Raw genomic sequence first — 27,378 nt, forward strand, 5'->3', positions numbered from 1 at the left:
AAGGATGTGTTTTGTTGTAGTTGTCTCATTTCAAGTTTTACTAGAATTCAGTGTTTGTTAAAAAAAATCATCAATAGAAATACATTGCGTTGTGAGATTTACTGTAGACTTGAGTATTGAAAGAATTTGGTAAAATTATGATTAATTTCTACCCCCCTTCTCTCTCTCTCAATAGAGTAGCTAAAGCCTCGTGCCTCATTCACTACTCTCTCTAGATTACAGAGTCAACGTGTCCGCAAGGAAGGACATTTGAATGTGGAATTTGGAAAACAAATTCACAGGAACCATTTCGAAGTGGCAAGAGTGCTGATAAGGTTATCACACATCGTTGAGTTGAAATATTGGAATTCTAATGCCAGAAAGATGACCAATTACAATCGAAGAAGTAAAAATACACAGATGCTTCGTGACTGTACAAATAAGGATCAACAGACTCTACTGTAGCCTGCAAAGTAAGGATGACAGCCATTTATACAGTGGCGTGGCTTGGCGTCGCGTTTCATGTGATCCAATCTATTGCACAAGGCTCAGAGTACAAAGGAAAACCAGAAGGAAGAATGGAATTTCTTTCATACAGATGCAGTGCTCAGTCATCTGAAGACTCCGGGTCAACACCCTCACAATTTTGAAGAAAATCTACCTAGTATGGTGGCTAGAAGCCAAGATTCAGGAGGAGACAAGCTAAAATCAACTCCACGAACAATAATTTATCTTCTAGTAGATTGAGTTTCATATAGATCCAAAGAACTGCTCCAGGGATGTAGCACTGAACACATTAGCAGCAGCTCGTTCAGTCCTTAAAGGACAGACATGAAGTTCGTACTTGATAAACCTCTGCAACAAGATATGTTAACTAATGAGATTACGTATGTATGACAGAATTTCAGCCTAAAAAGAAATAACAATATGTCTATCATATCCAAAGTATGCACATAGTAACAGATGAATGTAGCTTCAGATTTCTAACAACATACGGCTAACTGAGAGATGATTTCCGGATTTGTGTCAATGTGCCAATCTGGCTCCAACTGCCGAACAAATGATGACCGTCCATGCTCTGTGCTACAGAAGAGAACCTGCATGCAGATACCAGTATAAAGGTACGTGACCAAAAGTTACTTCAACCATGAGAAGCAGTAACAATTATCAATGAGATATTTATGGGTTGCACATAAGACGTTGAACACATTATAATTCCATGAATTACCACACATTTACATGGTCTACAATTTCATTCCCATGCGAAGGATAGGTTTCAATGAAATTTTCCCTTCCCTTCATTATCCTCCATCCAAACATACTGTTGGTGTGGAAAAATACTTGAATAAAAGTTTCATATACTCAAGGATGACAAAATATCCATCAATGTCATACAAAGAAAATGGTTAGGCTCTAGTGAAATAGAAAGGGTTAATGGGTTTGAATTCTCAGACCTTGTCCTTGACCAGACCACCTGAAGTGAAAACCCCAGCCTCTTCCAATGCTACAAGAACTCTTTTCTGCACAAATAATTCATAATAGATTGTCTTTTGAACAGTGTGAATATAGCAACAAAAAATCATTATAAAGTGGCCTGTGATCAATCTTACTATGGACGAAATATTAACAGCAGCGAGAAAAATACAACCTTGAAACATTTAATGCATATCACTGTTACTAGTATTGTGATCTACTTCGAAGGACAGATAAGCTGATCGAAAGTTAAAGAGAAGTGATATAACTGGATATATCATATATCTAACGTGATATTAACGATGGTTACAGAACAAGTTCCAGACATTAAAGATACCCCCAAGGTAAGAATTTTTACCTCAAGAAGATATAGAATATCTTAGTTCATACCAGTATCACCAGTCATGAAATAATAATGCTGATTCTTCAATATTTTAATTCATACCAGTACCACCAGTTATCAAATAATAATGGTGATTCAATAATTAGGAAGATGGCAAGGGATTTAGACTGCTAAATAACACACCTCACTTTCATCATCCAGAACTCGTTCCATGAGATAAAGATCACAGAATTTAGTTATCTCCAACAACACTTCCAGCACAGAGGACCTCACGGTAGCTTGACTCTGGCAAAAAGCAGCATGAATCACATCAACGTGTTTCTCCATGTTGAGGTCTTAAAACCGAAGAAGAAGAAGAAGAAGAGAGGATAATTGTACTACCTGAAGCTCCTCTGGACTACTTTCCTCAAGGATCACTCCTAGAAGGCTACAAGTCACCTACATATGACACAGATTAAGTCATAAAATTTTACCCCGCAAGACAGAAAAATTTGATCCAAAACAGAACGTAAAACTTAAAATCATGTTGAAAATAGTTGTCATTAAATATCTGAATGTTGATTTTCACGAAAGAGATGTTTATCGCAAGATACAGAAAAATGGTACCTAATCACAGTTCATCATTATTTGAAATCAGGTTCTTTTTAAAGAAAGAGCGTATTTGTAAACAGACTGTGATGGTCAATAGCTTTTGCTTCTAATCTTTTCTTCTTCTTTTTTTTTAAATGCCTGTTCAAGAAATTATACAAGCGAGGATATATTTAATTACCTTTCTTCCTTCACTCAACTTCTGCCGAACTATCTGCCCCAAGGTTGGCTGGAAAGATTCAGGAATAAGCAGAACTAAGAGTGTCCGTCGTTTGAAAAGCAATTCAACTTAGCTAAGCATTAATCCTAAAAGATTTATGTTCTGTCTAAAGCACAGTGCAGTGACGAGGAAGTTTACCTTGACCGGCTGAAAAAATTCATCAACAACATTTTGTGCCCTTGAAACATCTAATGGTGAACAAACCCCGGATGCAGTCAATGAGGCATTAGATTGAGTATTTGCACCAGAAGTACCGGGTACAGTAGCTTGTCGCTTCCTTGGCCTACGTTGAGACCCACTAGGGCATCCCAAGAGCCTCCAAGCGAAGAAAACTGCAACAGCCAGACCCGCAACTGCGCCAATAGAGCGTGAATCCTAATACCAAGTTGAGCATTTTGAGGAACTCAAAAGCTACCCCATTTAAAGATGGTTGTTACTTGATGTTACACTTCCAACATGAATATGAGACACCCGTTAAACAAAATTAGAGCATAAATAAACTACCCAAAAAATGAGGCATTATTGGAGATGATATGATTGGAAAAAACCCCAAGGAAGGGGAATAAAGAGAGAAACATAAATTCCAGAAGTACATAAGTAACATGCACAAAAGCAAACAACGTAGAAGAAATCTTTCATGACATGTGTCGCTTAGTACCATTTAAACAACAAAACGAACATGAAAACTTCTCCCTCCCTAAGCCGAAAGATATAAGCTTTCAAGCAGTTAAATCTCACCGAAGATTAATCATTGCTGGCTCAAGCTACGGTTATGTCAGGTAAAGCCAAGGTCTTGCCCTCGTTTATCAAGCCATAGATCATATAAACATTCAATTAAGAATTATACTACCGCAAACAACTATACTCCAAACCAGCTGCGAATAAAAAGAACTCTGAAGAGAAGCACCAGAGAGAGAGAGAGAGAGTTCACGGGATAAAACACAGAAAAATTAGCATTCTTGCGTACGACAGAATGTATATTAGATCCATGAAGTGGTAGAGAAATTGACGAAAGGGACGCTAAGTAAGGAAGCCAAGGTGAACGAAGGTACCATGGTATGGAGCGAGATTGCGAAGAGATTGGACACCTTCGTCGTGAGAAAAGATACCATGCGTCTGATCAGGGGGAGCGGCTCTTCTTTCGATGTGTCGGCCATCGTATACCGACCTCCTCCGACAGTCCGACCGAGCTAAGGTTCTTTTTTTCCCCCCGCCCCCTCCTTTTTTGCACCCAGAAAAGATTCGTCTTGTTCCGGACCGATGGGGTTTCAGAGGACGGCTCAAATTCGTAGCACCTTCCTCAATAAGCACTTGGTAGTGCCCGAAAGAGAAACTACGTTTGGTGTCAACGACAACAATAGCACGTTCAAAATCCGGAAGCTTTCGAAGAAGGCTTAATTGCACACGAGAAAAGGGAGGAAAAAAAACTCTTTTTATTTATTTTTGAGCCCTGCGACTCTATCCCCTCCAGTTTATAATCCTCTTTTGCACGTTCAAAAGCATCCGATTCTAATTTTGTTAAAACTAATATTAAGTTCTATGAGTGGCTGCTCTATCTCTTTCTGATCTAACTTGTGAAAAAGAGATTACAATCACTAACATCTATGTAATAAGTAATCCAGAAAGATTTCTTATAAATTTTATCATTCCCTTGTCTTTGGACCGGCAAAACTTGAATGATGGGGATTTATATGTTGGAACTATCTATATAGGCCTAACTATTTTACTTTTCCTTGAATTGCCCGAGTTGAGAATATTGAATATGCACATCATAAGCCTTATGATGTCTACCTAAAAAGGAGTGTCAATTAAAAGTTTTCATAGAGATTATTAGTTTATTTTTCATCCTCTATTGTGAAATAGAATATAATAAAAGTTATCCCTAAAATGGGGGACTCACTTACAGATCATATCCATGAATTATTACATGTCACGATGTAATCCTAAATTAAATATAAGTGACACGTAAAAAGTGAAAAACAAGACCCCTTGAGAATATTTGAGATATTATGAATTGGTTTTTAAGGTAAGACTTGGGGAAAAAAATCGTTGAATTGATGGGATCAGATTTTGTTTATTCTCTCTATTTAGGATGAGATTTTTTTTAGGAAGATTACAATCAAGTTTCATAAAAGAGAAATAATTATTAAAAAGTTTTAATAACAACCTGAGCAACGTGCAATGACAAGTCCTATAATAAAAAATAACAAACTTTGAAACTTGTTTTGTAATTTTTTTCTTTACATGAGATTTGATTGTAATTTTCCTATCTTTTTATGTGCGGTGCATGTAGAATTTAGTCAATCCTGACGACAAAGGGTCTGTTCGTTGGCGTTGGAATAAAAGTGGTGAGTTTTCTGTGAAGTCAGCATATGACTCTTTAAGGCCACTGGAAGCTACTAAAGACCCATTTTGGAGGAAGCTTTGGAAGCTACAAATTCCGAAGAGGTGTCACATGTTTCTTTGGACCGCTGTTCATAAATGCCTGCTGATGAATGCCTCCAAATGAAAGCGCAGGCTCAGCGGTAATGATGTATGTCCGGTTTGTAGTAGTTGCATTGAGGATCTTCTTCATGTACTTCGTGATTGTCATCTGACGAAGAAGTTGTGGCGCAAGCTCGTGCACCTTGCAATCTGGAGAAGGTTCAATGTCTTGGGATTTGACGAATGGTTTAGATGGAATCTTACTATGACTGGTAGCACGAAAGCGGAAGAATGGAGAGCAACCTTCGCTATTGCATGCTGGTGGATTTGGAGGAGACGGAATCACTTGCTGTTTGAGCGAAAGGAGATCTCTAACGCCATGCTCTGTGGAAGCATTAAAGCTAAGACTCAATGCAAGTGAAGCGCATGCTAAATTCCATAGAGGACGGTCAGCAATGTCACTGACGACGGGGTCAAGGAGGAACGATGGCGTCCACCTCAACCATGGGAAATCAAAGTTAATGTCGATGGTGCCTACTCCCACAAGACTGGAGTTGCTGCATGTGGAGGATTGATCCGTGACAATGAAGGAAGGTTCATAAGAGGCTTCATGTTCAGATTCCAGGAGGGCAACACACTCACAGCTAAGCTTTGGGGCTGCCTGCACGGTCTAAAAGTAGCGTGGGATATGGGGTTTCAAGATGTCATTCTTGAATCGGACTCCACTGAAGCAATATCACTACTGCTTAGGGAGGTTAGCGAACACCACGACGACTCTGTCCTAGTCAAGGAAGCTCAAGGGATGATAAGTTGAGACTGGCAGGTTAAAGTGCAGCATGTGAGGAGATGGTATAATGTAGCGGATTTGCATTGGGTGCTCATCAAGATCTGGACGGTCCAGATTTAATTTAATTTTTATTTTTTTAAAATAATTATTTTAATAGGTATAGAATAAAAAATAAAGATAATCTCTTAACTATTATACTTTAAAAAAATAATTTTTTATATTTTAAAATAATTATTTAAAAATATTAAATCTGAATTGTCCAGATCTAATCTGGACGATCTAGATTGCTCATCACTTGATGAGCACCGAATGCTGATACGTAGCGGATTTGATATACTCGTCAAAGAGGGTCTCTCAACTATGATCGGCTTTCATATGATAACTCACGCTTCGGAAGAACTACGGGTAGCTATGCCCAGGGACATGGGTTAATGTAATTCGGTTTTCTGTCTTTTAGTTATCAAAAAAAAAAAAAAAAAATCCAGTCAGTCCGCCCTAATTACGGAATAAGGGAAAGTTCGTTGGGCTCGGGAGTGCGGATTCCGCCAATTCGGTATGCAGGCATCAATGCCTATTCAAAGGGTAAAACATAATACAAAAACTCCCCCCGGTATTTCCTATTTTTCTTTCACACTTTTAGTAATTAGTCCTTAGACAGAATTTGCTTGAATCCGTTAAAGTTTTCATCTTCATGCGGTTCTAAAAAAGTTTGAATGTTATCCCTTTTAATTTAATATACATTTTTCAAAACATTAAACATAAGATTTTGGCAGCCTAAAACTAACATAGACTATCTACCAATTGACCACCTGTTTTGTTATGCAGAGGTTTTTTTTTTTTTTTTTTACCAGCATATTCTGTAGAGGATTAGTTAGTGAAATTGAACGCGAAATATCTCATATTGTACATGGTACATACAATGTTGACGATATTTCCGCATCCAACTTCACCTATCTCACCTGGAAAGCCCCCCCCCCCCAGCTGCTGACAAAACTAGGTTGGCAAGTTCTATTAAAGGGTTTAACATTTTTTGTGTACATGCTTTTGAATGTTGGAATCTTATTGTACCGGAAAATCGCTTGTCACAATTCATGTCCAGGCCTTTCGAGAAATGGATGCAAGAAAACCTTAGCGTAAGTAACTCTGGTGCAACTTGGAGCATCGTCTTTGGTCTACTTTGCTGGAAACTATGGACAGCTAGGAATCGAAAACTTTTCAACCAGGAGAATTTCCACGCTCACCGTGTTGTGAATGAAGTCATAGCACTATCTGATCACATAGCTAAGGCTTCAGAAACAACACCTAGTAGTTCTTGATGTTTCTGTTTTCTCTGCTGTTTAATTTACTCCTCTTGTAAGCTGTTGTACATATTCTTTTTCCAATATATTTCTCATTCAAAAAAAAGGGTTTAACATTTTGTGTACAGATACATATAGATTCTCAACCTTGCCTTCCCCAATGTCCAAACAAATGCACAAAAGATCACCATTTGAACAGTGATATTCTGCATATGGGGATTCTAACTTGCTCGAGTAAGAAAACCCACATATCAGTGACAAAAAATGGCGCAAGAAGAACCATCGGATCAAATAGGGCTCTGTCCACTCGCAGAAAACGATCGCTCCTTCAATTGAATCTGCATCTTCATTTTAGAGATTGCAGAGAGGAGCTCAAGCTACTACCCTCGCTGTTCATACAGATTCTCCCTTGCGGGAAGCGACCAGGACAGAGTCAGTAGGTTCCCAGTAAATAAAGTTGCAGGAAGCTAGACATCGAGGCTACACAACATCGCTCCGATTTTGTTAATAACCAACAAAAAACTGTGATAAAAACCACATTGACAGCACTGGTATGAATTCCATGAACTAAAAGTTTCATCCTTTTTCTGCGGGAATAAAAAGTCATGACACGATTTTAGAAGATTATGAAAAAGAAGAACGAAACTGCTTGATAATTCTGCAGCCAAAATTCAGCAAAACGAAAGACTCAAGATCAGTCCATGATTTGAGACGGGGAAGAGTTTAAACGATCTTCAACTGATATTTCGGTCGTCTCATCAGGCTCATCCACAGCGTTGGCTACCAATGCCCTCTCAATCTCCAGGCCTGTTCCATTCACAAGCATGTCTTTTTCTAAGTGCAAACAGTAGCTCTCGAAAGCCCGAGAGCTCACCATCACTCCAAAATCCAATAGAAACAGCAACTCTATTTCGAGCTTGTTTAATTCAGCGTTGCTCACTCCTCCCACTCGAGCAAAAAAGGCATTATTATAATGTCTGCAGCACAGAGGGACCAAAAGATAAAGCAAAACATCAGCTAATCAGAGTAAGACAGCGTGAAATTTACTCTTGAATTGAAGAAGGAAATTTAAAGAAAGTGACTCACACATCATCCAGCATCTTGGAAGCAATCATGACGCTGGTAACTATCAATCTGTGCACGTTCAAGGATACCACAAGGGAGTCAGGATGCCTATGTATGAGCCTGTCTATATACACATAACCCACCACGAAGCAAGACGGGCTACAACTAGTGTACTTGTAAATCCTCTCCAAATACTTGGGTATGCTTATGCTCGGTGCTCTTACGCCATGAAAGGCTTTCAAGCTCTTTCCGAGTCTCACAGAGCCACAGCATAGCCCGTCGCCGTCCACGAGCTTGTCATTTCGTGCCACTAGCTTCTCTATCATGGAAGACAGAACACAGAGCACTCTAGGTAAGCTCAGCTCGCTCTGGCTCGCCTCCGGCTGCAGCTGCCGGCCGGTATGGTTGCTGTACTCGCCGGCTGCTAACATTTAGGCCAGGGAGCTACAGTTGAGGATGTTCATTGTCGGAGTTTGAACAGAGTTTCACTTTCATGTCTGCTCGTTATCTGGTTTTGGGGGAACCCCTCAGTGGATGCTTGACACGTTCACATGTGCTCTGTCACTGGAGAAATTTAGTATCTTTGATATTGGGAGAATATGACGATGGGAAATGGGATGATAGGGTGTGGAAGAGAATCGCCGATGGATGGATCCTAACTATGCCACGAAAATTCACCAACAACAAGGGTCCCACATTCATGTCGTATTACTGTGTTAGCAGCAGGAGGAGCGGGGAAATACCCAAGAATATACAATCTGGCAACGTCGTATTGGAAGAGTGTCCAGGCCCGTACTGCTTAACCGCAAAAGTTGCTGACACGGCCAACTCAAATCAAATGTTTTATTAGTTCAATTTGCTAAGGTCAAAGATTTTCAGAAAACGTGGCGGACTGTCTGTTAGGTTCTGGGCTTTTTGCTATTAACAAATGCCATAATCTGTTTTTGTTGAAGGCTCAGCCCTAAACTAGTAAACTGGGGGTGGGGGAAAGGAGAATTGATCAAGGAACGTGTGCGCCTCATATTTTTCTTGACAAAAACAAAATGTTACATCTGATCTTAACTATAAAATCTCATTTAATGTATATATTAGCTGGAATTCAATATGACTTCCGAATTTTGAATGATTTGATTAAAAATATAAATGTTACTACTATTAATTTAATTTTTTATAGTTGTTTTTAATAAATAACAAATAATAAATGATATGCTGTCACTAGTTTGCTAGAAGCTATCATCGATGATAAAAATGAGAAACCGTGATCTAACGAACTCCACGTGTCCTCTTTTCCAAAGAAGCTTTAAAATTATTACACGTATCTCGCCCATCTTGACGCGGCCACCTTTTTTTTCCCAAGCGCGCGTGTATTGGATTTAGACATCTCAAAATATTTTATAGTATATTTAATATCTCATAATTTTTTAAAAATTCATCCAGCATCTTGAAATTTTTTTTATCTTGATACTAAATGTATTAAAAAATATTTTTGGATATGAAACATACTCAAAAAATTATTTTAAAATACTAGATATATTAAAAATATTCTAAGATATAGGACGTACTTAAAAAAATATTTTAAAAACTGAATATAAAATATTTAGAGTATTGATTCCTTTTTTTAATTAATGGAACAAAATGATATTATACCGCGTCCGAGAAAGCAGGCGCTGACTATACCGATTTCCCCCAGGAGCTCCACCAAGCCAGCTCAGATCCTCCCTTCAAACCCCAGATTTCGCTGCGTGACAAAAATTACGGAAGCATAAAAAACACTTCCATAAATAGCTTCCATTGCGATATCATCATATTCTTACTTTCCTCACTAAACTCATCATCCTTCGCTGGCCTCCTCATCGTTCGCAGCCCAGAAAAACAACTCCCAAACTTTCTAGATGTCGATCGGCTCACATTCTTCAAGCTGTTTCTGGGCGGGATTCTCAGCAACATACTTATAAGGCTCGTTCTGTTTATTATGATGCTCACTTCAAGGGCAATTATATGCTTATAAAAAAGCTGATCTTATAACTTTACTTACTAAAGAAAATGTGTTATTTAGTGTTGGGTGACATCTCTTAGCTCTTTGTTGCGTGAAGATTAAAATGTTCGAGGGTGAATAAACAGCATAAGCATAACCTCAAACTGTGTTGAAAAAAAGTAACTGAGTAAAATGAATGGGAATTATTAAGGAGTGAGGGCATAGAGGATTATGAATCCTATATGCGAGTTATGTGTAGTAGTAAGAGCTGCGGTGTATTGCAAGTGTGATTCTGCGCGTCTCTGCTTGAATTGTGATGCTTATGTACACTCCGCCAACGCTTTGGCACGCAGGCATCCTCGTTCGCTGGTATGTGACAAATGCCATTCCCAACCAGCGATTGTCCACTGCATGGATGATAAAATCTCTCTGTGTCAGGGTTGTGATTGTAATCGAAATGTCTGCCTGGGATTGGGACACAGGCGTCTGATGTTGCTTAGTTACTCAGGTTGTCCCTCTTTTGCTGAGATGTCTAGGATCTGGCCTTTTGCTTTTGACTCTGCCTCAGGTGGTTCAGCCCATAGCTGGGGATCGTTTAATTCTTTGCCTAAGAACGGAAGCCAGTGTTTGGCGCAGCTAGATGACAATGATGCATCTTTCGGTGGCAGGTTGAGTGAACTTGAATCATGTGCAAAGTTTGAACCTAAGATGGCTCAATCTTCCATTCAAACAAATCCAAATCTCATGCCCTACTGCAGAGATCAACCAGTTTTATTTCCTCAAGGATCTAACCTCCTGCCAAAGGTATTCATTTGTTTTACTTCTGTACTGTTGTTCTGGTTACTAACAGTAGGCGTATTATAGTTTCAAGGATACCACCTAGTCTAAAGTTGGATGATGCGTAGTGTGTTCCATTATTTCACAGGATGACAAGTACTAAAATAATCAAAAGATTATTTATAATTTTCACACCTAAAAGTATGATTAATGCTTGGCTGTTAAGTTTGATCAATCCTATTATTCCTGCGTTATCCTTCTGAATTAACCAAAGCTGATCTAAGACTTTCACAGATGCAGGGATGTCACGATACCAAGGATATTGGAATTTCTGAGGCTGATGACATCTGTGAAAGTCTTAACATGGATAGTGTTCAATTAAACTTTGACAGTGCTAATGAAATATTTGATTGCTCTCAAGATGCTGCTGGTTACCAGCTTGAGGATGGAGGATTGGACTCTCTATTAATGGAGAAAAACATATCAGTCACAGAATCTAATGGCCTTATTCAGAATTCCATGGAGGTTGTATAGCTTCTTTTATCATTCTCTAACAGGGGAATTAAGGAAAACGGCTAGTTTTCTTCTCCTTTCCTTTTATTCTCCCCTCCAAAAACTACGTAATTTACCAGTAGTGACGCATGAAACTAATCGTCGCCAATCTGATTGTTTTAGGCATCATCATCAGTCCAGCAATGTTGTGTGGGTTTTCAATCATCATCCAGGGAAGGTGGATCAGGTTCTACGATCCAGAGGATGAACAACAATGCTAACTGTGCACTCATGGATACTAGCTGCAACAGAAAAATGAATCTGGGATTTCCTCAGGGTCAAGTTCATTCAAGCATACCACTTTCATTACCCACCATCAATTGTGATAGTGACACTACCACTACGGATTTTCAGGATTGTGCCACTTCTGAATTCCAAGATTGCGTCTTATCACCAGCACTCTTGACCGTTGATACACCATGGGAATCAAAATTGGGGTGCCCACAAGCAAGGGAGAGAGCTAAATTGAGATACATTGAGAAAAAGAAGACTCGAACGTAAGTGCCTTTAGTTCTCCATCAAGTGCGTGTCTGTGTTGTACGGTATATATAAATGTTTCTTAGACCTTAAAAATAATTGGCTCTTTCACATTGTATGCTCCACTTCTTGGTTGTGTACACGAGGACAAGTAAATTTCTCAAACGCCTAAAAAATGTATCGTGTTTTACTCTGGTCCATCACTTGGAAGTTCATCTTCTCAGGCTTCAGCCGCTCATCATCTTGCATTGTTCTTTGGCTGGTTTGCTTGTCTCTGATATGCAGGTTTAGTAAACAAATAAGGTACGCGTCTCGCAAAGCAAGAGCTGATACTAGAAAACGTGTAAAAGGTAGATTTGTGAGAGCAGAAGAAGAATATGATGATGATCCTCTTGAGACAGGGAACTATTAAGAATAATACTTCCTCTCCCTGGCAAGATACGGTTCTGGCTGATAAGGTGGCCACTGGGCATGTTCCTTTGGCCAACACCAGTGGACATTTTTTGCACTTTGTTTCGTTCGCAGTTTTTGTATCGCGGGAAGATTTGTTCATGTTAATGAGTTATGAAATTTTGTAATATTTTGATTCAGCTAGATTAGGAATTCTTGGCTCCTGGGAGATCGATGCGGAACCCATGGAGCTTTTTAACATGTGACAGGTCAATCAGAGCATTAGCTTAGAAGAAAACAAAGATGCAAAGAACTGAAGGTGTTACATTTGAACCATTGAAGAAGTAACTGCTCTCTTTTTTTCCCCGTTTGACGCAAAGACATAATTGCATTATTTGCGGGAACATATATAGACTGCGCGAGTTTCAACACATTCTAATTGCGTCGCAATCAGTTTCAATTCAGAAAACAGATGGTGAGAGAAATGCCTTCATGCGCGCGCGTGTTGAAGCAGGATGGAGAACAAAGTAAATGGAGCGAAAATTTGTGAGTATTAAGAATAATCAAAATTATAATTTTAAATATTTATTAAATTAACATATATTGAGAATTAAAAATAAAAACCTAACAACAAAAGATAAAAAAATATAATAATATTGAAAAATGTATTAATCAATAAAGAAATACTAATATGTTATAATTGCTACCACACGTTAATTATTGGGTTTCAGTTTTTAATTAATTAACTTCTATTTTGAATTTGTTTTATGATTAAATCATTTGCAATTTACCTCCCAATATAAATTGGTACACATATTAGACCTAAAGAAAAGATTGTTAGAATACGAAGTTACAGATGGTTATATATGATAACTCACGAGTTGTGGGTTGGGTGTTGGCCCATGATGGGTTAGACCCATATGGATTGAGTTAGGAAGTGTTGTTTGAAGGCCGAAATCAATCGTAACCCGTCAAGATGGGTTGGTGGGTTGGCCCACCAACAATTATTTTACTTTTTAGAAAAATTTATCTTTTAATATTTTTCTTATTCAATATCTAAAAAAATATGATGATATTTTTATTTTTTTCTTAAAATATTTAATTGAAAGCACCAAATAAATTTTATAGGCATTTTAAAAATTTTTTTAGATATGATATAATATATAATAATATAAGTACAATAATTTTTAAAAAAATAAAAAATAAAAAATAAATGTGGGTCAACTCGTAGGTTAGTTGGCTAACCCGTGACGGGTTGCAAACCTGGCGGTGTGGGTTAAAAAAATTTGTTTACTAACAGGTTGGCTTTTAGCCAACTCTAACCCGCTATTTTTTACGGATTGGCAAGTTAAACCCGTAAATTCAACTTATATTATCAGTTTTATATGAAGCATTGAGTTTAAATTTGTGTCGCGAATAAAAATGCTATTACATCATGAAATCTTGAATGCCACTTGATTTGTGTTGATGTTAATGGCCCACTTCCTTTAATCTTAATTATAGGACAAAATTAACTACTTCATGATTATTAAGAAATGGTAGATGGCAATGACATTCTCAAAACATACAGAAATATACTCTTCTGGTCCTATTTATAGGCAGAAAGAAGGTTTTTTTATCTTATTTATAGAGTATTAGGAGAAATTTTTTTTATATAAATGTATAATTTTATCCCTTATTTATTATTGTGTTGACTTTATTCACATAGTATATATTAAATAGAAATAAAGTTAGAAAGTTATTGAATTTTAAATGAGAGTCAATAAAATTTAAGATTTTTCTTAATTTGTATGAAACATATAAGAAATGACTTATAAATAGGACCATAGGATAAATAATTTTACAATGTTGTTCATTACTAAGATCAAGGTTGATAGTGGAATATCCTTAGTATTTAAAGCATATCCATGAAAAATAACAATAACACAGTTAACGAATGAGGGGAACGATCCAATATATATATATATATATATATATATAAATTCTACATTTTTGTCTTATATTTTAGAGCAAGCTACTTTGCCCTATAACTAAGATCAGTTGGAATATCGATTTGATTTTTTTGACATTGCAACTTTCCATATGTGATCTGCGCAATCAATACCATTCCAGAAGAGAACTTTCCTTGTATGGATCCATTTTCTCCTTCTTTCTTTCTCGTACATGATTTTTGTGCTATTATAAACTGAATTCCGTGTATTAATGTATTCGAATTGAAGACAAGGAAATATAATTATGTGCATGGATCCATTTCTCTTTCCTTCTTTCTTCTACTGTCCTTTATTGAAGGGAGTACATTCCCTTTTTGGCTTTTACACACACATAATTACTTTCCAAATACATCCTGATCAATTTAATTTTTATGATTTACAGGAAAATCCATACAGTAGATTTTCATTCTCCCTTTTCCTCCAAATAAACGCATGGGAGTAATTGACTCTTGACTTTTCAAGTAGCTGAATTTCTTGCCCTTTCTCCGTAGTGCCCACTGACTTTGACCAGATATGAGATACCACTCACTGTCAACGTGAAAGCTTGCATTTCCCGGAAGCGTTTTTGCTTAATTATACAGTTCTAATTCTATGGATCTCTTACAAATAACACCGTCTTGTTAATACTATAAACTATAAAGACAAAACCTCTGCGCAGGCCCATCTCCTTCAATTGCCTTGTTAATATGGTGGTCTTTCCCGGTTATACCAAACCCAAATCTCTGATCAGCTTCATGACAGTCTCCTTTTCATTCTGTGCTGTTTTTCTCCTCCTATCGGTACTACATCTGCGCACTAATGATCTAGTCGATGAGCATCGTTCATTAGAATATGTGTCTGCACCGACCACTCTCGATCATGTCGTTTTTGGTCTTGCTGCAACGGCTCGTTCTTGGCCTGAACGGAAGGACAATGTCAAGCTATGGTGGAAACCTCGTTATACGAGAGGATGTGTGTTTGTTGACGGCCTTCTTCCTCTTGAACCCCGTCCCAACAAGGATACTTCTCTCCCTCCTCTCTGCGTCTCCCAAGACACTTCGCGTTTTCGCTACACTTACCGGGGTGGTCTCCGGTCGGCAATTCGAGTGGCACGCGCTGTTGCAGAGACCGTGGCTCTGAATCATTCTAATGTGAGGTGGTATGTGTTTGGGGACGATGACACCATTTTCTTTCCGGAGAATCTCGTTAAAACACTGTCAAAGTATGATCATCGGCTTTGGTACTATCTCGGCACCCAGTCTGAGATTTATGAACAGAATCGTTTGTATAGTTTTGGAATGGCTTTTGGTGGAGGAGGCTTCGCTATCAGTTCATCTCTGGCGAAAGTTTTAGCCAAGGTTTTTGATTCTTGTATCGAAAGATATCCTCATCTGTATGGAAGTGATGGGAGGGTCTTCTCTTGCATAACAGAGCTCGGTATAGGCTTAACGAAGGAGCCCGGATTTCATCAGGTACGAATGCAATTATCTATTTCACTTGTGATTTTATTACAAAACCCAACTGAGCAACTTTTAGCCTTCCCCACAAACTCATCTTTTGAATGAAACCGAGTCAGGTTGATTTGCGGGGAAATCTCTTTGGTCTATTGGCTGCACATCCAGTGACTCCCTTGTTATCCCTACATCACTTGGATCACACAGATCCAATCTTTCCCGACATGACGAGAAAACAAGCTCTGCAACATTTATTTAAAGCTGTGGATGTTGATTCCCAGAGAATTTTACAGCACACAGTTTGTTATGACAGATGGTTTTCGTGGACAATCTCAGTATCATGGGGCTATGCTGTTCAGGTTTTCCCGAACCACGTGTTTCTTCCAGATGCTCTGAACGTTCAAACAACGTTCAAACAGTGGAATAGAAGAAACTTTTGGTCAGGAGTATATACTTTCAACACCAGGGAACTTCACCCAGATCCATGTAGAAGACCCACCATTTTCTACTTTGACAGTGTGGCTTCTGGTAAGGATGGCAGAATCATTACCCATTATACGAAAAGCTTTCAAAACTGCTCATACGACGCAGCGTCGCCCAGGAAACTGGAAAAGATCACGGTTTTGACGAATAAACTCGACCTTGACATCAAACAGGTATTCTTTATATCACACAGTACCCCTGTTTCAGGGACGGTGTTATAATTTAGTTATTTGTCTTTGGTATTCATCAGTTGCAGGCTCCGAGAAGGCACTGTTGTGATGTATTGCGCTCTAGCGCTCGTGATTCAATGGAGATCGCAATCAGAGAATGCAAAGACGAAGAACTGATCTACATGCACTGAAAGAATTATATCATAAAACCACCTTTTGGGGTGCTCGGAGTTAAAGGACATCATTGCGGAACAGAACTAGGGAGGATGAGAAGCGTCAAGGCTCAAGGGATGGTTGAAAGAGCCTCGTCAATCTAAAAAGTTCCAATTTTTACAGATACAAGTAGAGTTGAAGTTAAAACTTGTTAATAAAGAAACTAAAGATGACGAACAAGAAACCATGTGAAAAAATGCTTTATTTCTACTTGAACGTTTGTTTATTTTTGGAGCATTCGTATAGATTCAGCAATGTAGCTGTTAATTAAGCCAGCGGGATCTCGGTATTCCCATTCTCATTATACGTGGACAGGTACTACAAGGATCTTTGTGATTTTTCCGTGTAAGAAATTGACCAGCGCAATTTTATAAATTAAATTGGCACTTCAGTAGAAATTGTCCCTTTGAGGTTCGTTTAAATAACATTTCTCATTCCTCTTTTAGATAAAATTCAAGGTTGCAACCATAATCTAGCTCCCTTTGCGTTTGGGTGCATGAGTGATGAAAACAAATTAAAATATAGGCCACAAGCAGGGCCAATCCGATGTTCATGGGCTCTTAATTGAATATACAATAAAAAACCAATAAAACTTTTTTTTCATACAAAAACAATCAACAATAGTTTATATGACTTGCGTTGCCACTCATTAAGGTCAACAAGGCTGACCGATTAAAACCGGAATTCAAACTACACCGATATTATTCTAGGATATAAGTTGCGTTCCCAGTGCATGATTTGATTGAGATTCAGGGAGTAGGTACAATTGCCCATTACCAATCCTTAGGTTCATCACAAGATTCCAAAAATTTAGTTTTTCTGATATCAGATTATTGACTTTGTTGACTTCATTTTAGGAGTTGGCACATGACGTGACAACTTTCATTCTTATTGATTGATAACAAAATTATTCACTTAATTTATTTTATTGACTTTAAAGCATTGTATTCTCATTATATGGGTAATATAGCAATTCATTGTTTTTTTTTTAATTTGAGTATCAGACATCCCTTATTGGAAACAAATCATATTGGAATTACTATCATAGACTCCTTTTGGTCTTTATTATAAATTTCAAATAACTAATTCATAGATAATAAGTAATTAGTTAAAAATAATAAATAAGTTAGAAATAGACTTTTGTTTTCAAATATGTCCTTATAATAAATGGAAGAACAGGATGAAAGAAAATATATGAAAAAATGTAATGAGAGAGAAACAATTAAGGGCAATATTGAGAAGAAAAAATTAAGTGTTAAGACAAATCAAAATTGAAATTTATAAAATGAATCACACCCTTTCCCAAATTTGAAACTCATAAATAAGACCAGAGGGAGTACCAAACATAAGCACATCTTTTAAAAGGAGTTTAAATGTTAGTTTATGAAGTTATAAGGGTTTAAGTTATTTTTACTAGACCCAATCGCTTATACAACTTTATTATGTTGATGAGTTCAACTGTCCCATACATGAAAAGATCTTCGTAATGTTTGCACTTTGCACACATAAAAAATGAGCAAAATCAGAGATCATGATCAAAGAATCATAACCAATGACAGTTTTACGAGGATGTGGAATCAATTAACCAAATCGGGCAACCAAAGGGAAGTTGTGTCTACCATTCCAGCAGATCCAGCTGAAAAGGAATTTAAACTTGAAAATCTTTTGCAAAAAGAACTGACAAGAGATAGAGTATTAGAAGTGTTTGGAAGGGATGGGACTAAACCAAGCCCATTAATAAATCATAATCACTAATAATAGAAATCAAATTTTATGTGAAAATACCCTACCATAATAGTGATTGCAATTGGGCTAATTAGAAAGTGCGATTGGGCCTAATTTCCTTCACCAACCGACGCGTTTGGTGAATAACTTGAGGATAATACTACCTCCGGTGGTTAATATAAGAATTAGCTGACTAATTTAAATAGATTAAAATTTTTAAATTAGTTATTTATAATAAATAGGTATTATTTTTTTTAAAATATTTTTACTAATCATATATATTAGCTAAAAGTCTAGAACTACTATTTGATGGAACTTTTAACATGTGTAACTATTATAATAACTAATTAAAAAATAAATATGAGAGACAAAATAGATTGAGGTTTCATATTTAAGACCAAAATGAAAATCAAATTAGTTTTGTATTAAATACCAGAGGTAGTAATTTATAATTAAGAGTCGCATTTTGTGACTAATCATAAGCATTCTAGAACTAACATTTAGTGCAAGTAATCAACTCAGAATATTTTATGGGCAGAGTATTATGCATGCTCACCTAAAAATTACGGCGCACATATATAATATTCAAAAGAAATTTTTTTTTGGGGAAAAAATTATCTTTTCTTGCAGCTTCTTCTAATCTCATGCATAAAATATCTTTTCTTACGGCTTCTTCTAGGATGTTTGGATAGAAACCAAACCATGGTTTCATGTTTTACGCATTACGAAGTAAATATGTATTATCTCGTTTTGCAAAAGTACTTCTGAAACTTAGGTTTTGGTCCAAACACCTAATCTCATGCATTATTGTAAGATCATTATCCTCCAAATCCTAGAGAAAGAGTAACGTCATTCACAATTTATGCCTGATTCTAGTATTTGTTATAAATTTGTAGTTATTATTGATATTAATATTATGAATGATAACGTTTTTATACACATGCTGATGATATTAACAACATTACGGTATTGTTGGCAAAAATAAATAATATTGCGGTATTACCTGTCTCCATTTTAACAGGATAGAGTATAAACCGACAAATTCCTCCGCACGAGGGTGTGCTCTGCACCATGTAAAAATCATCACCAGTAGTAGTTTTATTCAACTAATACTTTTTTTTCTGTTATTAACTATAATATTTTTGAACAAGTAACCATCATACCAGGTCTAAACGGTAAGCACCTAAAAGAATAAATAAAATAATAAAAATAATAATTTATTTATTCTGCAGCGCATGATTGACCTTGCTAGGATTGACGAAGCGCTATTGTAACCGACGAAGCAATAGATATACGAAGCACGCAGCTCCATTTTGACATTGTCTGGTGAAAAATGGATCTTAGACTGGTCAGAGACAGGATTATTTTCAATCCGCTGGAAAATCGAAGATCGTGCCTATAAATACTCAGAGGCTCTACGAACCATAATCATCACGGAAACCCACAACCAAACGGATTCACCAATTCCTTCCAAAATGTCTTCCTCAAAGCTCTCCTCCATTGTTATCCTTCTTACAGCCTTTGCTCTCCTCCAAACTTGTTTTGGAGATGATGGCCCTCTCTTTCATTTCTGCTCAAACTCTGGAAACTTCACTGCCCATAGCCCTTATGAATTTAACTTGAAACGCCTCATAAGCCTTCTCAACTACAAAACCCCTCCGACTGGCTTTGGTCTGGGTTCTGTTGGCACAGTCCAGAGCCAAACAGCTTATGGCCTCGCTCTTTGTCGTGGTGATGTCTCTGCCTCAGACTGCAAAACTTGTGTTTCTGAGGCAAGCAGTGAAATCCGAAAACTCTGTCCTCACAACAAAGGAGCCATTATATGGTACGACAACTGCATGTACAAGTATTTGGACACAGACTTCTTTCACCAAATTGACGAAACAAACAAGTTCTACATGTGGAACTTGAAAAACGTCAGCGATCCTACCACTTTCAATTACAAGACAAAGGAATTGCTGAGCCAGCTTGCCAAGGAGGCTTCTGTAAACCCTAAGATGTTTGCAACCGGAGAGAAAAAGCTTGGAGAATCGGAGACACTTTACGGGTTGACACAGTGCACCAGAGACCTTTCTAGCATTGATTGCAAGAAGTGTCTTGATGAAGCGATCAGTGAACTTCCAAATTGTTGTGATGGAAAAGAAGGAGGCCGAGTTGTTGGGGGAAGTTGTAACTTGCGATACGAGATTTACCCCTTTGTCAAACAGTAGACCAGCTTTCGAATAGCTAGCCTACTGCTGGGAAATAAATATCACCTTCCCATACTAAAATAAGGGAATGAAACAACAATAATAAACAATTGTGCTGATGATGTACAAGTTGCGAACTACAACTATTTTTAGCACCTGCTTATGTAATGGGACGTGTTCGTTTGTTCATCGATAATGTTGTTTTGTTCGTGAAATTTCCAATTTACGATTGATTTGGATCACTGGTATACATGTAAACTTCGTAAACAAGATCATATTAGAGAGAGTTAGAGCTATATCCAACGCACGTAATTCTCAAGTGCTTCAACGTTAATTATATTACATCCTAACTAGCCCGTTCACGCACATTGTATTAGATGTTGTATGTGTTTTCTGTAACACACACGTGCAGTCGCGCAGTTGAAATCGTTTTACAGTTTTGATTCGCAAACCTCGGGCTAGCATTTGGTTACTGACTTCCTGCAATTATTGATTAGTATGCGTCTCTTGGCGTGGCTCATGCCATGTAGCCAGCACATACGGTCAGCTAAGCATTGAAGTATTTTTAGACCGAACAACAAAACTATAAATATATATATATCATCACATCATCGATCAAATATTCAAATATATCAATAAAAAGAAACAAATGAAAAACTCTATTCTTCTTCTTAATTTCATCACAACATCTAGCTAGCCGTATAATCCAACGGGCAAGTTAAACTCGTCCGCGACCATTAATTCGGAATTGGATGCTTTTAAGGTAGCTAGAACTGAACATGGTTGGCAAAAATAAAGAAAAAGGAAGAAAATGGAGCTGAACATGAATTTTTGTCCTGAGATTTCTCTTCTATTTCTAGAAGCTCTTTGCAGCCAGCCATAGTTTTGTAATTCCCATCCAATATGTATATCCCATCACAGAAGGCGTACGCACGAGCGATGAGAATAAAGAATTTGGATTATTTTAAGGTCGTAGATATGTCATTGTCAATTAGTCAACAAATCTGCAGCTGGCAATGACCAGCAATAATGTCCATAGGGAATAACCATGGCGTGATCAACTTCTTGCATTAGTCGGCCGAGTGCATATATGAATAACTTGAGGAAGATATTTACTAAACTGGTTCCTATTGGGTGACGCTATGTATCGCGAGTTAGCATATCCAAATATTAATTCCACTGAGCAATGTAGATTGTGTTGCTGTCTAAGTTATGATTTTCTTTATATACTTATTCATTATTATTTTCAAATCCTTCAAAGATTATGACATAATATTAGAAAGTATCTCAAAAACTACGCGAGGATATTGAAATTGATGAATACTTACAAGTTCCAATTACATAAGTTAAATCATTAAATTACTAATATTATTCTATATATTTAATGATTATGGTCTTGTGTATTTTAACTCGGCCAGCCATGCAGTTCTAATTCAAACAGCAGAAAAAATGGAATGGGTTTGCATGCGTAGATAAGTATGGGAGCAAATGTTAGGCTGCGCCGTAGATTGTCGGGAATAATCCACTATAGCTAGTTTTTATATTTTGTTGATCATTATTTCTTGTTTAATCGTTTCATTATATTGGATCATATATATATATATATATATATATATATATATAGTTTCGTTGTTGATTATTATTTCTCTTAAACAAACCATTACTTAATCGAAGAACTCTTACATATATAACTGGTACACATTCTAACGGCGAGAAGCAGCGCCCGCTTTTGACAACTCAGTACTGGTCGCCGGTCCGTCACTGGTGATTGAAATGGTCAAAACAAAATGCCGACCTTTTGGACTTCCCCTCTAAAACAGGGCGAGATTTTTACCATGAAGAAGATGCTTCTGTGTCTCTTTTTTTTTCCCCCCTCCTTCCAAGTGTCTCTGGTCTCTATTTCTACCCACTTGTTAATAAGTAATAGAACTTTATCCAAAGAAAAAGTTCAACGCCAATGATCTTGGCGATATATATTTAGCAAACGATAAATATATACAGTAAAGAAGGAAGGCTGACTGCTCAGTATGTTGACTTCTTTGTAATTTATGACATGTTCAGTCGCTGATGAATTCATTTTGAAACTCCCAAGTTATATGCCACAGGGAGATTAAAACAGGACGAATCATGCATAAACCTTACCCGTCAATTTGGGCCAGCGTACAATGGAGGAGGGGAAAGGGGAGGGGGGAGAATAGAGGACAAGAAGGAACCAAGAGAGGTGAGAGAGAACTCAGATAAACATTCTTTATTCAATCCATTAAAAGGCCTATAGCGAAAATAATTTTACCCATGTAAAATACGGAATTCCGTTAAATCTATTTCAAGCATATATAGCAAAGACCGAGACCTTCTATACATCCAAATATGTCTGCTACTCTAGCAGTGATCTTATTTATGTACAACTATATATAGGAGAGACCATAAACACAGACCTCATATATATATATATGTAAATATAATTCTATAACTATAGTAGCTAGGGACCTTATATACAGACCGTATATGCAATGATCTAATCTAAAAGCATATCACTGATTGACAAGAAAATCATCGCCCTCATCAGAATCAGGACCCTGCATCTTCCAAGTACCATCAGGTTGTTGTACCAATCCTTTGTTTTCGTCTATTCTCCATGACTTGGGAATGTGATACTCATGCTTCAAAGCATCCAAGCTCTTGTTAACGAGTGCAATATCCCTTTTAACTTCTAATTTGAATCCTCCCTTCCTCCCTTGTGTTCCTGCTATTCCATGTAAGTAAAGCTCCAAATTATGCCACATCTTGAAGTTGACTCCCCCAACATGCTTTATGAAGTTGGATTTCATAATATCGATTTCTAACTCTTCTCCCACTTCTGCATAATGCAAGAAAGGTAGCCTGGGGACAATGTCTTCTTTATTCCGAACACGTAGTGTTCGCAGATCCTTTTGAGCAGTGAAAAACTTAGAGAATTTTGAATCTCCAACTCGAGGACTGGCGAACACAAATGCTGTGACAAGACAAGCCTTTTGAGATCCATCTCCTTGAATATTAAAGCCGTTAGCAACTATGTCCAATGCATTTAGTGTTGCAAGTGCTGCCCCTAAACTATGACCAGTTATTGTTATGCTAATCTGTTCATCCTTAAATTTATTCACAAGTCTTCTGACCTCAGTTAAGACCTGCACATTGATTAAAAACCCATCATTCTAAATAAATTTAGGCTCTAATAAAACTGTAGCATCTGAAGTTATAAAAGGAATAGTCATTTGTTAATAGGTTACCTCGGTTCTGACGCTATTTCTGTTTAAGGCCGATGAATTCTTTGCTGTATAAATGGAATAAAATCCTCGATGTACTTTACACTTTACTTCATGTCCAAAAATATATGGAGCGTCACTTAGAAAAAACTGAAAATCCTTAATCCATTCCTTGATCTGATCAGTTCCTCTCCAAGCAATTACAATGTCCCTCCTCCCTAACACGGCTTTGCCTTCGTCCGTGGCCACAGCAACATATCCTATCCAACTTGATTCTTCAACATGATCACCAAATATAGGAAAACCAGTTTCTAAGGTTGCGTATAGGAACTTTGTTACCTCATACTTGAAAGGATTCCCGTTTTCCAAACCCACCCTGGAAAAGAAGTCTGTTTTCCCATAACGGCTCCTTCCTGCATATTTAGATGTTTTATCAGGGATAAAAGCATCATAAGTAGCCTGAGCCATTTCTCCATAGTGTATTATGTACTTGCGAAGATCAATATCAAGTGGGTCAAGCAAATCCTTCCAGTGATGTTGGCCACTAAGTTCTCTCCAGTTAGTGGCAATGCTACTTCCAGGCCTGACCATCTTTTCTTCTTCTTCAAGTTGATCAACCACCTTCTGAGGATGCAAGGTTTTGCTGGCAATAGTGCAGCCCATCTTCCTCCTCCTCCTCCTACTCTTCACGTCTTCAAGTGAACGGGTTTATGATACTGAAATGAGTTCGGCTTCTGATGAAAAAGCTTGGTTTCTGCGTGCTTATATTATGTGGTGATGACCACGTCATTCCGCGTACTGTCTTTCCACTCATTGAAACGTTAGTTTGGAAAGTATTTTTGTCAAGTGTTATTTATTGTGAATGAAATTTTCTGATTTGCGTATTCTTTCCTATTTTGCTTCGTCTGACAAACGGCTTTATCCAAATCTTTTGACCCTCCGGTGATTCGGTTAAACTGTTTCCTATTTTGTATATTTGCTTATTTTCTTTTAATTAAGTTATAGCCTTGGTTCTTCGACCCGGAAAAAATTGCATCCTTAGTTTTTAGATTTTCATCTCTCTTGGTCCTTGCAAAATTAACCAGTAATTATTACTATTTTTGTTAGGATCAGGGATAATAGATTGAAGAAGCAGGATCAAATAATTAAAAATTAAAAAGAAGAAGAAAATAATAAAATCCGTCACACAGGATTTAAGGTAGAAAAATCTAAAATCATAGGCTAAAATATTTAAAGCTTTTTCAAAAAGTTGAAAATTTCTAATTTGATTAATAAGCATTATCTTCTAAAATCTCATTTATAGATGTGATAGAATTTTTGCCAAATTTTGACAGCAAGTTTTGCCTTACTTTGATAGCAGGCATGATCAATAGATAAAATGATCATAATAAATGGATAAGTTCTAGCAAATCTTGTCCCTCGTAGTGTATCCTACTGTTTTTAAATTTAGGGTACTTTATTCACCGAGGGGAAAAAAAACCTAGATAAGAAAACGTATTCATTTTTTTTAGCATATCAAGAAGTTAATTTTTTATACATCATATTCATGGAAACACGTGACAGTCTAATCTAATCCTTTTACTAAATTGATGCTTCAAATGAAACGAAAATATAATGGAAAACTCAATCACACCCATATATGTTTGTAACGACAAACCAAAAACTTTTTGGGAGCTGAGGCGCACTAAATTGATGCTTTCTCAAGAATCAAGTGACTCAACCAGCGAGGGTTAGATCTAATTGAAGAGGCTAGTCTCTCATAACGTGGCGAACCAAGGTTTGAATCTCTGTTGAGAGAGGTGTCCACATTTTTAGTACTTTCTCGAATATGATTGCCTCTAATAGGAGATATCTATGTTTTAGCAAAAACACAGTGACTCACAAAGGAATGGGCCTTCCAAGGCATTTATCAATTCGGCACACTAGAAGTTTGGGCTACCTCACTGTATCTCGTAAGGCCCAATATTCTCCAGATCATCACATTGTTCCTCCATCAGCTTTGGTCCAACCAAAACACTATTCACCATCCACGACCCCCGTAAAAACCAATAGGAATTATGAAATGGTATGATATCTGGCTATTACTTTTCGTATCGTTTTTATTATTTTCATTCTTTCTCCTTGAATTCCGGTCGTGCCTCCATCTTAAAAGCAGTAATATACTACCTCCTGCCATTTTATTTTGACTTTTATCTTAATTCTAAATTTAAATATAAGATTATGATTTATTTTATCCATCATATTTATTTATTTTTTTAAAGATAATTCTGCTAATAATAATAGCTTCAGTTAATAAATTTAATTAGTAAAAATATTTTTAAAAAATAATATCTATTTATTATAAATAATTAATTCAATTTTTTTTTAATTTAATCAAAAATCAATCTAAGTGATATTTAAAATTGTACCAGAAAGTATATGTAGCGTGATGGGATGGAGGCTACTCCTACTAGTAGGATTAGGTGCGCGCGTGGCAGGGCCTCCGAATAGGTCTCCCACCTTGGGAATCAGTCACTGGATTCCTTCCTGTCAAGAAGATTTTCATAGCCTGTGCTGGAAATTTTGATTGGTCAACATTCGTTGAAAATCCCATGGCCTTTTAACCACAAAAAGCCAGGTGTCAAGGCCGCATATTTTTAACCACAAAAAGCCAGGTGTCAAGGCCGCATATGTATTTCTCTTAGTGGGACTGATGATCTAAATAATTCTCAAAATACAAATGCATGAGGAGAAGGTGAAACCTGAGCTGTCATCGACACAACTACTTAACTGTCACATAAAAAAAAAAAAAAGTCTTTATCTGGGAATCTACCAACAGCTCCGCCACCTTCTCCTTCTCGGCAAAATGGAAAAAGATGGGGAATGAGATAGGAGTTTCAAGGCGGACAGGAAAGACAGTACCTACATTCCTATTAAAAAAAAAAAAAATCCCGTTTGCATGACCTCACCAACTCCAATGTCTCAAATTTCAATGACTGAAGACGAGGCCTGCACAATCTGTCTTGGCCTCTCTCTATATATACTCTTCCACGGTAAGGACGAGGTCACAGTTCTATCATATCTATCCAACATTAAACTTCGAACATTTCTCATATCCAAGCATTTTGGCAGATATGGCTGCCCTTCAAACCTTCATCAGGGTATCATTTGTAGCTATGCTCATCGAAATCGCAATGGCAGAAAATCACATTGTAGGAGGATCTAATGGCGGGTGGGATACAAACACAGAATCTTCAAGCATGGGCATCATCCCAAAAGTTTTCTGTGGGAGACAAACTCAGTAAGTCATCATTTGCATGCTTCCACTGCGAGGCCTGGTTTTATAAATGTCTCCAGACAATTCCCTTTTGATTAAACAGGTTTTAATTTGTGTTGTTTGTATTGACACTGTTCCCCATATGTGCAGTATTTCATTATCCTCCTAATCATGATGTGGTTGAAGTTCCAAGGCAGGTTATGACTCCTGCCAGCCAACCAATCCAGTCAAGTCCTACAGTGATGGCGCCACAACCATCCCTCTTGCTTCTCCGGGAAGAGATACTTCATCTGTGGAACAATAGGACATTGTGGCCAGGGTATGAAGA

General features: G+C 37.3%; 6 protein-coding genes and 1 pseudogene across 6 annotated transcripts; 4 read left to right on the plus strand and 3 right to left on the minus strand.

Annotated features, from left to right (window-relative positions):
• Window positions 1–295: 295 nt before the first annotated feature.
• Window positions 296–22,430, minus strand: LOC114741583 (peroxisome biogenesis protein 22-like). The gene is made up of 9 exons (XM_028929850.1): window positions 22,413–22,430; window positions 3,656–3,809; window positions 2,742–2,978; window positions 2,565–2,612; window positions 2,177–2,233; window positions 1,979–2,080; window positions 1,434–1,499; window positions 975–1,076; window positions 296–834 (listed from the first exon to the last, which is right to left on the minus strand). Exons 2-9 carry the CDS (start codon window positions 3,758–3,760, stop codon window positions 730–732), a joined length of 822 nt encoding a protein of 273 aa, XP_028785683.1. The 5' UTR covers window positions 3,761–3,809; window positions 22,413–22,430; the 3' UTR covers window positions 296–729.
• On the minus strand, window positions 7,636–8,683 carry LOC114741585 (cyclin-U1-1-like). Its single transcript, XM_028929852.1, has 2 exons — window positions 8,199–8,683; window positions 7,636–8,089 (listed from the first exon to the last, which is right to left on the minus strand). The coding sequence occupies exons 1-2, from the start codon at window positions 8,606–8,608 to the stop codon at window positions 7,807–7,809; spliced, it is 693 nt and encodes a 230-aa protein (XP_028785685.1). The 5' UTR covers window positions 8,609–8,683; the 3' UTR covers window positions 7,636–7,806.
• LOC114741578 (putative zinc finger protein CONSTANS-LIKE 11) lies at window positions 10,384–12,370 on the plus strand. The gene is made up of 4 exons (XM_028929846.1): window positions 10,384–10,956; window positions 11,224–11,454; window positions 11,605–11,978; window positions 12,244–12,370. The coding sequence occupies exons 1-4, from the start codon at window positions 10,384–10,386 to the stop codon at window positions 12,368–12,370; spliced, it is 1,305 nt and encodes a 434-aa protein (XP_028785679.1).
• LOC114741579 (uncharacterized) lies at window positions 15,026–16,802 on the plus strand. Its single transcript, XM_028929847.1, has 3 exons — window positions 15,026–15,790; window positions 15,895–16,428; window positions 16,506–16,802. Exons 1-3 carry the CDS (start codon window positions 15,026–15,028, stop codon window positions 16,614–16,616), a joined length of 1,410 nt encoding a protein of 469 aa, XP_028785680.1. The 3' UTR covers window positions 16,617–16,802.
• On the plus strand, window positions 19,785–20,785 carry LOC114741584 (cysteine-rich repeat secretory protein 38-like). Its single transcript, XM_028929851.1, has one exon. It carries the CDS (start codon window positions 19,839–19,841, stop codon window positions 20,571–20,573), a length of 735 nt encoding a protein of 244 aa, XP_028785684.1. The 5' UTR covers window positions 19,785–19,838; the 3' UTR covers window positions 20,574–20,785.
• Window positions 22,431–23,083: 653 nt separating the features above from the next.
• LOC114741580 (phospholipase A1-IIgamma-like) lies at window positions 23,084–24,457 on the minus strand. Its single transcript, XM_028929848.1, has 2 exons — window positions 23,819–24,457; window positions 23,084–23,716 (listed from the first exon to the last, which is right to left on the minus strand). Exons 1-2 carry the CDS (start codon window positions 24,455–24,457, stop codon window positions 23,084–23,086), a joined length of 1,272 nt encoding a protein of 423 aa, XP_028785681.1.
• A 2,349-nt stretch (window positions 24,458–26,806) lies between these two features.
• On the plus strand, window positions 26,807–27,374 carry LOC114741581 (uclacyanin 1-like; annotated as a pseudogene).
• The last annotated feature ends 4 nt before the right edge of the window (window positions 27,375–27,378 follow it).

The sequence above is a fragment of the Neltuma alba genome, unplaced genomic scaffold, assembly GCF_004799145.2.
Source record: "Neltuma alba isolate B1F8T4 unplaced genomic scaffold, ASM479914v2 tig00003431_pilon, whole genome shotgun sequence".
NCBI lineage: Eukaryota > Viridiplantae > Streptophyta > Magnoliopsida > Fabales > Fabaceae > Neltuma > Neltuma alba.

What these genes read in the sequence shown, in the direction of transcription:
- LOC114741578 (XM_028929846.1), top strand. Translation starts at nt 10,384, where the DNA reads ATGAATCCTATATGCGAGTTATGTGTAGTAGTAAGAGCTGCGGTGTAT. An exon ending in GATCTAACCTCCTGCCAAAG is followed by an intron (nt 10,957 to 11,223) that starts GTATTCATTTGT and finishes AGACTTTCACAG; the next exon opens with ATGCAGGGATGTCACGATAC. An exon ending in TTATTCAGAATTCCATGGAG is followed by an intron (nt 11,455 to 11,604) that starts GTTGTATAGCTT and finishes TGATTGTTTTAG; the next exon opens with GCATCATCATCAGTCCAGCA.
- LOC114741579 (XM_028929847.1), top strand. Translation starts at nt 15,026, where the DNA reads ATGGTGGTCTTTCCCGGTTATACCAAACCCAAATCTCTGATCAGCTTC. An exon ending in AGGAGCCCGGATTTCATCAG is followed by an intron (nt 15,791 to 15,894) that starts GTACGAATGCAA and finishes AAACCGAGTCAG; the next exon opens with GTTGATTTGCGGGGAAATCT. An exon ending in TCGACCTTGACATCAAACAG is followed by an intron (nt 16,429 to 16,505) that starts GTATTCTTTATA and finishes GGTATTCATCAG; the next exon opens with TTGCAGGCTCCGAGAAGGCA.
- LOC114741580 (XM_028929848.1), bottom strand. Translation starts at nt 24,457, where the DNA reads ATGGGCTGCACTATTGCCAGCAAAACCTTGCATCCTCAGAAGGTGGTT. An exon ending in GAAATAGCGTCAGAACCGAG is followed by an intron (nt 23,717 to 23,818) that starts GTAACCTATTAA and finishes ATCAATGTGCAG; the next exon opens with GTCTTAACTGAGGTCAGAAG.
- LOC114741585 (XM_028929852.1), bottom strand. Translation starts at nt 8,608, where the DNA reads ATGTTAGCAGCCGGCGAGTACAGCAACCATACCGGCCGGCAGCTGCAG. An exon ending in TCCAAGATGCTGGATGATGT is followed by an intron (nt 8,090 to 8,198) that starts GTGAGTCACTTT and finishes TCTGTGCTGCAG; the next exon opens with ACATTATAATAATGCCTTTT.
- LOC114741583 (XM_028929850.1), bottom strand. Translation starts at nt 3,760, where the DNA reads ATGGCCGACACATCGAAAGAAGAGCCGCTCCCCCTGATCAGACGCATG. An exon ending in GTAGTCCAGAGGAGCTTCAG is followed by an intron (nt 2,081 to 2,176) that starts GTAGTACAATTA and finishes GCTTTTTGCCAG; the next exon opens with AGTCAAGCTACCGTGAGGTC. An exon ending in AAATCATCTCTCAGTTAGCC is followed by an intron (nt 835 to 974) that starts GTATGTTGTTAG and finishes ATCTTGTTGCAG; the next exon opens with AGGTTTATCAAGTACGAACT.
- LOC114741584 (XM_028929851.1), top strand. Translation starts at nt 19,839, where the DNA reads ATGTCTTCCTCAAAGCTCTCCTCCATTGTTATCCTTCTTACAGCCTTT.